This window comes from Ursus maritimus, unplaced genomic scaffold (assembly GCF_017311325.1).
Source record: "Ursus maritimus isolate PB19 unplaced genomic scaffold, ASM1731132v1 scaffold_5, whole genome shotgun sequence".
In the NCBI taxonomy this organism is placed as follows: domain Eukaryota; kingdom Metazoa; phylum Chordata; class Mammalia; order Carnivora; family Ursidae; genus Ursus; species Ursus maritimus.
Window position 1 is genome coordinate 38,041,416 of NW_024426663.1, and position 12,972 is coordinate 38,054,387.

The window sequence follows — 12,972 nt, forward strand, 5'->3', positions numbered from 1 at the left end:
GAAGGGAGGGAGAAGGAGGTCGATGTGCTCTGGGGAGAAGAAGGGGGAGAAGCCTGCAGGAGATTGAATATCTTCGTTTCTGCTCCTCACCCGCTCTACCCCCCCATTCTTTTTTCACCTTCTGCCCTGGGGCCTTATTTAGTACTTGCAACCCCATGGCCTAAACACTGGGCTCGCCTTTAAAAATAAGCCCAGAAATAATAAACATCCTCGCGGCGGGTACCACACCCAGGCTTTGGATTAGGGAACCTGGGGAACAGATGGATGATGCGATTTAGTGGAAATAAGCCATTAAGGCCGGCTGGCCCTGCGCCACGGTTTAGATGCGATAGTATTCCATGTGAATGAACATGACCGGGAGCTTCCAGCTTGTCCACGAGAGCACAGCTACCGCAGAGAGCGCTGGTCGGTTTGTAGTATCCATCGACTTGGGCAATGATTTTCCGACATGTCTTGATTAAATAGAAATGCCATTTTTATTAAGAATGACATTGAATTGTTGAGCACCCTTTCATTAATCTCTTTCCTCCTCAAGTAACAGTCTAAGCCTACCAAAAGTTGGTGCAGGGTAAATTATGCATACATTTTAAAAAAATCTCATGAAACAGAGGAAGATGCTCATTGTAGTCAGCTTCTGAGTCAGCAGTATGAAATCTCCCTCAACTTAGTACTGAGGCCTTTTGGGGATTTCTACACCTGTATCTATTTTCCTGTCCCGATCTGTATCTGTACTATACGTAGTGTTAAGAGGCAGTGAGATATTCAGTGAGAGTCTAAGCTTGTGTTCTGCATGTTTTGAGAAAAATTTTACTTTTGCAAGTTTTAACATAATCTAATACTATTGGGTATAATTGAAAATATGTAATGTATTACCATAACAATACTTTGTGTTCTCCTGACTCTTTAAAAAGAAGAATGAAGGTAATACAGGTGTTGTTTTTGCTTTTAACTTTTGATGTAATTTATAACCTTGTTATTTATAACCTTCCTGACCAAGTCTGTAACATAACTTAGATCACTGTTTTCCTTTTTCTCATCAAGGAAAACTGCTTAATCTTTTAAAATGTCATCTATCAAGCACTTAGTTTATGCAGTTATTCGTTTCTTACGGGAACAAAGTCAGATGGATGCTTATACTTCAGATGAACAAGAAAGTTTGGAAGGTAGGCTCCTGCTTTTTATGTTCATTTGTGTTATAATTGTAAACAAGGACTAAAATAGCTATAAGCCTGACTTTATGATCTGTTATAACAAAACTAAAACATTTTATTGCTCTTTCAAGAAGAGAGATTGCATTTCCATTTTCTGAGGCTTGTTTTAATTAACAACACAATACGAGGACAATTGTTCTTTTATTGAACAACTATTACGTGTCAGAACTATGCTGTTCATACTGTAGCGAATTTTTTCTCTACAGTAACTGTTAAGTTAGTATTATCCTCATTTAACATATTATGAAATGAAACCAGATAGATTAAGTGACATAACAGCAAAATGTGGCAAAGTTGAGATTTAAATCCTGGTTTTTACTCTGAAGATCTCATCTCTTCCTAACAGGAAAGCATCCTGTTTAGAATCAATATGTGAAAATACCTTAGTCATCATAAGAGCACTATGTAAAAGTGTAATAATTACATCACAATTAATCTCTGAGAACTTTCTATTTGGGGATTTGAAAATGAGAGGATTTCACTGTTGTTCTGTGTGAGCTTTAAATATGAGATTTGGTAATCCGTAAAGTTGAGCAGGACTGGATGATAGCATCACGTGTTTCCTTAAACACCATCTTTTCTGTTTCACATTTCTGCATTATAAAATTTAAATTCAGCATAACCATAACAGGGTAGAATTCTGCAGATGGGCTTGTGGAGGTTCAATGAGTGTAGCTTCCTTGTGGCCTAAAGACTTAATTATTGCAATGAGATAGTACATTTGGGAGAATTTAATAGATAATAATACAATTTGATTTTGCCATCTTGAAGCTATTTCTCCTATAAAGGGGATACATCTATTAATTTCAATAAGCACTTCCATAGTGAATATGGTTTTAAGAGGTGGGGATGAAAATTGGGCATTTGCTCTAAATCTGCTTGCAATCTGGTGAGACGCTGTCTTTCCAGGTGGCAGTGAGAGGAGCAGGTGACACACAGTTGGAGAACATTGCAGTCGGTTCATTTCATATTAAGATCTTTTTGTCCTCTTTGGTGATTAGACTGTGTGAAGATAAAGGTGACTGGTTATCGAAAGAAAACATTGGTTATGGTTGCTCAGTAGCAAACAGATAAATGCAATCATTTAATAAAAGATGTGTCTTTTCTAATCAAAGGCAGTATAATACATACTTCTAAAGGCCAGAAAGAAAATTGAGAGTTTTTTTAAAAATCAAGATGTTATGTCCTATTTTTAGGATGGTCTTCAGCCAAAAATATGTGCCTTCAGCTGTTTGTTATATATGGCAGTCAGAAATGGTGCCAATTGTTTTTGACCGACCCCTATTTTTGACTCTGCGAGTCTAATTTAATTGAGTATGAAATCATGTGGAGAAGTCTGCCCACCTTCTAGACATTTAAAAAAGCCCTAGAAGAGGAGCCTAAGTTCTAGTACCAGCCTTACCATAGTGGTAAGGTCTTATAGTCTTATCAGCTTTGAGCTTTTTCATCAGATAATGTCACCTACTCCTAATTGTTGTCATCTACGGACATCTGTTTCATGTGGCTCCTGCTCCCTGTCACTCTCTCTAGTACTACTCTGTCTGATTTTTTGGCAATTGCAAGGACCTCATAGATGTTTCTTTCAGTTCTCTCAGCACTCTGTTCCTTGACCTCCTTGTCCTCCAGTGATCTTAACTACTCAGCCGCATGGTCATACCCCACACTAGTGGTTCTCAACACAGGGTGATTTTGCAATGTCTGGAGATATTTTTGATTGTCACCACTGAGGGGCTGGTATTACTGGCATCTAGTGGGTAGAGTCCATGGATACTGCTACACATACCATAATGCACGAGATGGCCCCCAAGAACAAAGTCCAAAATGTCAGTAGTGCCAAGGGTGAGAAACTCTTCCCTGGACATTACTGTTACTGAAACTGCATTCTCTCCATAATCTCTACTATAAACATTTCACTTCCTGACCACCACTGCCTGTTTTTGCAGCTCACTCCCTCTAGAATCCCTGCCCCAACAGTTCTTTGACCCTGTGAGTACCTCCTGTTGTTGATCCCTTACCTTTCACACCCCTCTTCTTACTTTGCTTAAATTCCATGGCTCATCATTATGTTCATGCCCTTGTATATCTCTCCCTTTCTTGCAAAACCCAACCTTTTTAAAATCCAGGTCTCCAGCAACTCCGTGTTCATATCCATGTGACTATGTATAGATGGAACAAAACATACAATTTTGCCGATTGGTCCCACTTTAAATTCATGACCGTGAGTCGCAAGTGGACCTTTAATGCTGTCTGGCAATCACGCTGTCACTTCCAAGTTCGTTAATACTTTTGCTCTTCTAGACCAGTACTTTAACACTTTCTGCTGTCTTCTCAAACCCTCAAACCGCCTCCCCTGTTCTCACTTTTAGTTGATGATCTTGCTTCCTACTCCACTAAGAAAATTAAAGTACTAAGCAAACAACTTCCACAGACTCCCCTTGCCCCATCTATCCACACACGAGCATCTACACCTCCACACACTCTGCCTGCCTAGCTCTGACCGTATGCCATGGACTAAATATTTGTGTTTTCTTGAAATTCATAGTTGAAACCTAATGCCCATTGTAATGGTATTAGGAGGTGGGGACTTCATGATTGGGATTACCGCTCTAATAAGAGACCCCACAGAACTCCTTTGCTCCTACCATGTGAGGACGCAGTGGAGAGGCACTGTCTGTGAACCAGAAAGCAGGTCCTCACTAGACACTGAATTTGAATTTGCTAGTACCTTGATCTTGGACTTCCCAGCCTCCAGAACTGTGAGAAATAAATTTCTGTTGTTTATAAGCCTCCTAGTCTATGGTGTTCTGTTAGAGCAGCCCAAACAGACTAGGACACCATAGATGAACTATCCATCGTCTTTTCTAAATGAAACCTCTCTACTAGCACACTGGATCTGATTCCATCCTGTCTCACCTACTCCGAGATATCACTCTGGTTATTCTTGTTTTACATAAGCAAATTTTCACTCTGTCCTGGATTCATTCATTCATTCATTCATTTTTTTTTTTTTAAGATTTTATTTATTTATTTGGTGGAGAGAGACAGCGAGAGAGGGAACACAAGCAGGGGGAGTGGGAGAGGGAAAAGCAGGCTTCCTGCTGTGCAGGAAGCCCGATGCGGGGCTCGATCCCACGACCCTGGGATCATGAACCGAGCCGAAGGCAGACGTTTAACGACTGAGCCACCCAGGAGCCCTGTCCTGGATCATTTCTATCAGAATATACTTTTCATTATTTCTCCCTTCTTAAAAAAGCAAAAACAACAGCTGATTACTCTTTCTGTATCACCCCCCTGCTTCGGAACTACTGCCTACTTTTATTGTCTTCCCCTTTTGATGGAAAACTCTTTGAAACAATTGTATCTACTTGCTTTTTAAAATTTCTCTCCTATTTTTTCTTAAACCCATTCCAGTTAGGCCTTAGTCTCAGTCTCTCTACCCATACTGTTCTCATCAATGTCATCAGTGATTTCTGGGTTACTTAGTTCAGTGGTCAGTTCTCAGTCTCCATCTGTCTTACTAACTGCCACTGATAAAGCTGATGATCTCCCTCATCTTCCCCCCCCTGCCCCGGGTGCCCCCCACTCCATCCTGCTGCTGCCTTATACTTGATTCGGTTGGCTTTCAGGATACCTCCTCACGCTTTCTTAGTTTTCTTCTTAGCTCATTGCTTGCTCCTTCTGTCTCCTTTACTAGTTTCTCTTCTATTCCCTGACCTGGAGTGCCCAGGGTCCAGTGCTTGATCTTCTCTTCATTATCTATACTCACTTTTTTGATAGTATCATTCAGTTTCTTGGCATTCAACCAAGACCTTCCTTCTGAACTGAGATTTTTATATCCAACTGCCTACTGAAATCTCCACTTCTATGTCTAATAGGCATCTCAAACTGAACATTTCCAAGATGAACTCCTGATCCTCCCACCCAAAATCTGTTCCCTATCTCAGTTGATGGCAACTCTGTCTTTTCAGTTGCTTAGGCCCCAAACTTGGGCATCATTCTGGACTCTTCTCTTTCTCTCAGACTCTGCATTTAATCATTTAGTAAATCCTGTTGGCTGTACCTTCAAAATATATCTAGAGTCTTACCATTTCCTCCCACCTCCAATGATGTCACCCCTGGGTAGAATTAAGTATTTCTCATTTGTTTTGCTCTAGTAGCCTCTAACTGGTCTGTCTGCTTCTGTTCTTGCAGCTTTGTTGAATATTCCCAACACAGCCACCAGTGATCTTTTAAAACAGAGTATGTCAGGGGCACCTGACTGGTTCTGTCAGTAGAGCATGTGACTCTTGATCTTGGGGTTGTAAGTTCAAGCCCCACGTTGGGTGTAGAGATTACTTAAAAATAAAATCTTTAAAAAATTTTTAAAAAGTAAGACAGAGTATGTCAGATTCTGTCATTTCTCCACTCAAAATCTTGCAGTGACTCCCCATGTTACTTAGTCATGGTTTAAAGGATTTACATAATTTGGACTTCTGTGATGTGTTGTTCACAGTCTCTTCCTCTTTCTCATTTGGCTTGAGCCAAATTAGCTTCCTAAGTCTGAATTCACTACATCTTCTTTCCTAATGGCTTCTGCTGTAGTTGTTTTTTGCTGCTTAGGTTGTTATTCCTCCAAATAATGGTAATACCCCCACCTTCTTTGAGTCTTTGTCAGATGTCTTTTCTGAATGAGGCCTATGCTGGGCACTCTTGCGTCTGCAGCCTGCTTGCCTGCTCTGCTCTCCATACTTGCATCCCTTTGCCCTGCTCTACTTTTTATTGCTTACAGTCTACCTCTCCACTCCTGCCCCAGAAGGTCAGCCCCAAGAGGTCAGGGATCTCTTCTTTTTTATTCACTGATATATCTGAAGCACGAAGAAAAGTGCCTGGCACGTGGTAGGTGCTCAATAGTATTAGTTGAACTGAATTGATGAATTGAGTCAAGTGATCCTGGACATCTCATTCAGTTGGTCTGTATCTTAATTTCTCAGTCTGTTAGGTGAAGCTGTCTGCCTCCTCTCCATCTGATAAATTCGTCAAGAGCATCAGAATCAGTGATGGCAGGTACCTAGCGTATGGTGGCTTTTGAGTACCATGCTGTATGGATGGGCTATGGTAGTATTGAATAGAACTCTTCACTTGCTCTGCTCCTCATCAGTACCAAATGCACAACTGTTGTTTGTTGTTAAAGTGGAATAATAATTATATACAGTATTTGTTTATATTTGTATGACTTATTCCTGAATATGACCTCCTGAAAGGAGGATTGAATGTAATAATCCTTGTTTCATAAATGAGAATCTTGAGATAAAAGAAAGATAAATTATTGCACCTGGGTTATTTGTTTTTTTTTTTTTTCCTTCCTACTGGATGAAAAATGGTAATGAGGTAGTCCTGAGTTCTTGTCGTACTCCCCCCCCCCCCCACGCCTACTCTTTTTGTGTTCCTTTTGCTGGAAAACTCTTTGAAAGAGGTGTCTATACTTGCCTTTTCTAATTCCTCTCCTATTCTTTTTTGAACCCATTCCAGTTGGGCCTTTGCCTCAATCTCTCCGCCCACACTATCATCATCAAGGCTGAACAGTTTGGCAACTGGGTTTACCTGTCAAGCAATTCTGTTTACTTATATAGGAAATCTAAAATAGTCAAACTCATAGAATCAGGGAGTAGAGTGATGGTTGCCAATGGCTGGGGAAGGAGAAAATAGGGAGGTGATGGTCAAAGGGTACATGGTTTCAGTTATGCAAGATAATCAAGTTCTAGGGACTTACTAGTCTGCCCAGTGCCTATCACTAACTGTGTTCTGTACTTTAAGTTTGATAAGAAGGTAAATCTTAGGTTAAGTGTTCTTACTACACACAATAATAAAGGTGGTGAGAGGAAACTTTGGGAGGTAATGAGTATGTCTCTGGCCTCGATGGTGGTGATGGTTTCATGGGTATATACTTATCCCCAAACTCATGGAGTTACAGACATTAAATATAAACTGCTTTTTATGTGTCAATCATACTTCAGTAAAGTGGTTTGAAAAAACACACACCAACTAATTGTGTTTAAAACAAAACAGCCACCTCCTTTAATGATATTTAATTGTGTCTACTATGTACCAGATGTATGTTTTAAGATTAGTGGCAGCAGAGATAAAGGAGCTGGACTCAATTGCAACAGGATAGAGCATCAAAATCCCTCAGTTACCACATGGACTTTTCACCTGTCAGTGTTTAGCAGTAAAGTTACATACTCTGGGTTTTGGTTAAGGACCTGATTGTGTACTGTCCCTCTTTCCCATGGCTGTGCATTAGTGTTTTGGAGGGGAGAAGTGCTTTTCTCTACAGATTTTATTGTTGTTATTTCCTCTGTAATTAAACTATTACTTCCATTGTAAACAAAGACGTAGATTAAATTTATTGAACACCTATTATTTGCCAGATCTGTTTAAGTCTGAGATGAGTCAGATACAGTCCTTATCTTCAGAGACAGTCTAATGTGAGAGACAGACAGTTAAATGCATGTAATAGAGTATGATAAGTTCAGTAATAGAATCAGGTACCAGCTACATGACAGAGTAAAGGAAATGACCACTCTGATCGGGGAGGGTTCCCACTTAAATGATCTAAACAAACAAGGGGTCCAAACCAGGGCAATTACAGGAAAGAAAGATATCCTGTCATTTCTGGGTAACTCATTTGCCCGTAGTAGTGAAGTGCACATTCTTTAAGAATGTTATGTAAGGTGCCTTGTCATCTAACAACAGACTTGCTTTCTAGCATAATCTCCCACCACGTCTTTCCACACTATCCGTACCCTGGCCATATCAGTTATCTTGTCATATACCAAATGCAGATGACACACCTATCACTATTTAACATGCCGTATATTTTTGTGTTTGTCTGCTTCCTTCTCTTAAATGTAAGCTTCATCACATGGATAGCGATTTTTGTCTTCAGGTTAACTGCTGTATTTCTACCACCTTAGGACAGCACCTTGCACATAGTAGGTGCTTGGGGTAAATTTGCAGGCATGAATGAATTTTTTTAAAGTCCACCTATTTTCACATAAGTAAATATGCCAGGATTAATATTTAATGCCCCCTATGAGCCAGAATTTGTTTCTGTTCCTATTTTTGGTCAGGTTGAGAATTCTGTTTCTCACATTGAAAAAAGAAGATTTTTTTGTTTGTTTTATTCAAGGCATTAGAACATTGGTGGTTAATCAGATATTGGCAGAGAGGAGTCAGTTGTTAATGACTTGCTTCAATAAGAATATGATGTAATGGATATATTGAGAAATTATATTCTAGGTAACATTTTTCCTTAAGTAAGGAATAAGAGATCAAGTTGTCTTCCCTCAGCAGCTGGTCTATAAACAGAAATCTCTATGTAGCTGAACCATTTAGTTTTTCCTTATGTTCTGTGATCATAAATACTGAATTACCACAGATTGCACAGAGTGCAGATTTCTACCAGAAAAAAAGGTCGTTTCTTTTTTTAGGTTGCTAATTTTTTTTTTTCACTATTCAAATTTATTTCAAGTTGCAATTCAGTGCTTGGAGACAGTTTTTAAAATCAGCCCAGAAGATACCCATCTAGCAGTTTCACAGCCTTTGACAGAAATGTTCACCAATTCCTTCTGTAAGGTAAGCTGTCACTGTTTTCTCATTAGTATCTGATTTAAGGATGACCATGATAATTATGTTGAGTTGTTAACATTTGAGGGGCTAGGCCTTTATGTAACTAACTTCTTTCTGGGTGTAAGGTGGATGGTCCACGTGGAGATGACTGGGGACCTAAAATACCACTTTTAACATGCTTTAGATTTTCATATTAGTAGCTATTTTCATCCTGTCACCTTCTTTTATATTTAATGATATGTCTTAGTTGCTTTTTAAGTCCTTTATAGTATCTGAGCATTTTTAGATTTCTGACATGGAATACAAGTTAAAAACAAAATTTTCCTGTTTATGAAACAACTACATAGAAATAGATTCATCAGGAATTGAATCATCATTTTGAAGCAGATTTCATCAAATTTGGCCATTGATAGGGCTCTTTAAAACTGGGGAAGGTTAAGGGTCATTGTGCACAGGTAATGCCGAAAGCCAAGTTTTCTGATATCCCTACTCTCAAGAACTGTTTGTAATGGTCTCTGGTTTCTGGCCTTTTCAGAGAACACGGACCATAAAATTGCCTGAAAAAAAATTTTTTTAAAGACAGTTTTATTTATTGATTGATTTTTCGAGAGACAGCATAAGCAGAGAGCAGCGAGGGGTGAAAGGAGAGGGAGAGAGAGAATCTTAAGCAGGCTCCATCCATGCCTAGTGTGGAGCCCAATGGAGGGCTCAGTCTCACAACTCTGAGATCATGACCTGAGCCGAAATCAAGAGTCTGACATTTAACTGACTGAGCCACCCAGGCGTCCCTTAAACTGTCTGAAAAATTTTAAGGTTACTGACTTTAGGGCCCCAGAGTGACCTCCCATGTGGTTTTTCATTACATTTTGGTGCCTCATGAACTCCTTCTGTTATTCTAGTTCTGTATTCAAGCTTCAGTACAGAATGAGGAACTCAGGCGAGAGGCTGAAGCATGTATTCTTCAGCTTGGCAGGGACGTTGCTGGGACTACCACACTGTTTTAGAACTTGTTGGGAGAGGTTCTGAGAGCTGCAACGAAGATGGCAATTTGGCAGTATACTGTTCTATCTTTCTATACTTGGAGAAAAGAATAATGTGGTTATCAGACAGATCAATTCTAATCATATGACAAAGATGTAAGGAGATAGTGACATGTCTTTGTGCTCCCCATCAGAAAATTCCCCTTTGCTTTGCTTTGGCTGCTGTGGTTCTTTGATTGTCGGGGCTTCTGGCCTCCTTAGGGAACCCCATCTCAGTTGGCTGGATATGCCCATGGTTGAAGCTGACTTTATTTAACTCCTAGATGCCCAAGAGGCCTGTGCTTGAGAAAACATTTGGATTTCTTCCTTAGCTCCTGTCACTGTTGACCTCATACTGAAGAGATCAGAACTCTTTTTTTTTTTTTTTTTACCTCCCGGAAGGCTCAAATTGACTTTTGCACTCTGTTTAAATAGGGCTCTGTTTTCTTTCTCTCTTATTATATTTAATTGTGATTATATTTAATTGTAAATTTTTTTTTACTTACTATTTTAAAAATATAATTTCTTGGAACTTGGTTCCATTGTGTATCTGCATAGTGTTTTTGGTGCTATCAATCCTTTGTTATTCCTATTTAACAGCAGCAACTTCATCACACGTGTGTTTGTTAGCATAGTACCTCAGAGGGAGTCTAAAACTTGCCTGAAGCAGCATCAAGATTGTTATAATTAATGAAATTATTTGTCTCTATTCAGCCATAAAAAAGAATGAAATCTTGCCATTTGCAACAACGTGGATGGAACTAGAGGATATTATACTAAACGAAATAAGTCGGTCAGAGAAAGACAGATACCATATGATTTTACTCATATGTGGAATTTAAGAAGCACACAAACAAGCAAAGGGTAAAAAAAGAGAGACAAACCAAGAAACAGATTCTTCACTATAGAGAACAAACTGAGGGTTCCCAGAGAGGTGGGGGGTGGGGGGATGGGTAAAATAGGTGATGGGGACTAAGGAGGGCACTTGTGGTGAATACCACGTAATGTATGGAGTTATTGAATCACTATATTGTACACCTGAAGCTAAAATAATACTGTATGTTAACTAACTGGAATGAAAATAAAAACGTTAGAAACAAAGAAATTACTCGTCTTACCAAGTGTCCTTGGTTGTTATGTTGGTTTCTTTAGTTTTAGGATACTGCTCTTGTGTTTTTTCCCCCAGTTAAGTTTATATACTAAATGGATTCATTCCTTTTATATATGTGTCCCCACATTATGAGCTGCTCAAATGTATTCAATGAATATGAGAATTAGTTTTCAAAGATATAAAACTGTGGCAATTTTATTAAAATAATTCAGAAGGATTTAGAAGACAGAATGGATTAGAGTCCATCTATCAATATGCCATTTTTTTGTGACTCAAAAAAAGCCACTTTTCCCCCATGCTTTAACTGCCCAGCCTTGTTAGAAGATGTGAAATAGAAGAAATCCTGACAGCAAATACTGCAGGGCAGTCATGTGTCCTTGAACTACACTTAACATCCTAGGAGACCATAGTCAATTTTACGTAGTGGCCTCTAGTTACAAGGATTTCCATTTCAATTCTGTACATTTTTATCCCATTTTATTCCAATACTTTATGTTTAGAAAAACTGATTAGTAGAGAAAGATTACAAAAAATAAGAAGAACTCATATACTTGATGAATGATTTTATACTTGAGAAAATTTGTGTGTAGAGAAGTATATTTCCAACATTAGCGTTATCAAGTTTCTTGAAACTATAGTCAAGACAAAGAACATGGTGAATATATTCTAAATGTAGTACATAAGTATATTAGCTACAAATTATTTTTTCTTGAGAACTATAGATTTACTCATGAACTTCAGAGTCAAGTGTAAAAGCAGCACACTTTAAAAAAGATCTTTCAAAATGGAAAAAAATGCATTGTGTTCCCAGTGCCACTCAAGATATGCCTGCGTGTGCCTTGGTTTGAACCTTATGAATGCAAAGGAGGTTTGAGGATGATAGTAGCTACTGAAAACAGGAAATTCACAATGTTTTTTTATTTTATGATGAAATTAATATATGTCCATTGTTTAAAAAAAATTGGTCAACATGGAAAGATATAAAGAAGAGACAGAAAGTTGTAACTCCAAATATTACAGTTAACGTTTTGTGTTAGACCTTTCCTGTCTTTGTTTTTTAACCTGTGTGCATGTATATCTGTGTGTGAATGTATTTAAATAATAGGATCATATTATTAGTGCTTCTTTTTGTAAACTGTGATTTTGACTTACTAGGATATCTCTTTAGACATTAAACATTATGTTTCAAGATTTTCACTAATATAAACAATCTCTTGAATGTATTTTTATTCCTATTCTTTGTATACTAGTTATCTATTTATTTATTTTACTAGAATTTAATAGAATTTATTAGGAATTTTAGAAAAACAAAGCTTCACAACTATAGCTAATACATAATTTGGATAACAAAATATCCTGTTTTTATTTTTTAATATAATGAATTTATTTTCAGCAGCATGTTCATTTAAAACAGTGAAGCATTTCCATTCACAGAAAATGTATTTGTCAATAAAATATGTAATAAACTTATAGCATAAATGTAAACTAGTCAACTTATTTCCATTACCCATGTTATAGTTTGCCTTTATTTAATGGCTATAGTGTTTTAAGTATACTGATTATTTATATTTGTTGTGCATGAAGTAGAATTTTTTGATCTCAGAAAAGCAAGTTAAAAAATATGATTCACAGTAACCCATTATTTTCTCGAGAAATTCTACATATTCATTTTTCTAAAAAAAGTATGTATTAGAGGACTTTTCCCCTATTTCTTTCTAACACTTTTATTTGCAAGTTAAATTTCATCACATGCAATTATGGATGGAGTTACTGTAATACAGGTTATTCATTATTATTTATAGTTCTGGGGGATGACTCTTTTTTATGTAGGTAAATGGAAATACATTGATTTTTATTTAATTTCAGAATGACATTCTGCCTCTCTCAAACTCAGTGCCTGAAGATGTGGGCAAAGCTGACCAATTAAAAGATGAAGGTGAGGATTTCATAGAGAACTTATTTATTTAGTAAAGTTTTCTGAAACTCTGGAGAAAATGACTCTGTCAGTTGATAAGAATCTGGT

At 37.8% G+C, this 12,972-nt stretch overlaps 1 protein-coding gene across 1 annotated transcript in view; it reads left to right on the forward strand.

Annotated features, from left to right (window-relative positions):
* The window catches only part of SGTB (small glutamine rich tetratricopeptide repeat co-chaperone beta), a 39,251-nt gene that overhangs the window by 300 nt on the left and 25,979 nt on the right, over nucleotides 1–12,972 (forward strand). Inside the window, exons 2-4 of the mRNA XM_008691367.2 lie at nucleotides 1,042–1,163; nucleotides 8,722–8,825; nucleotides 12,816–12,885. Coding sequence (XP_008689589.1) covers nucleotides 1,064–1,163; nucleotides 8,722–8,825; nucleotides 12,816–12,885 — 274 coding nt within the window. The 5' untranslated portion in view covers nucleotides 1,042–1,063. The remainder of the gene's footprint in view (nucleotides 1–1,041; nucleotides 1,164–8,721; nucleotides 8,826–12,815; nucleotides 12,886–12,972) is intronic.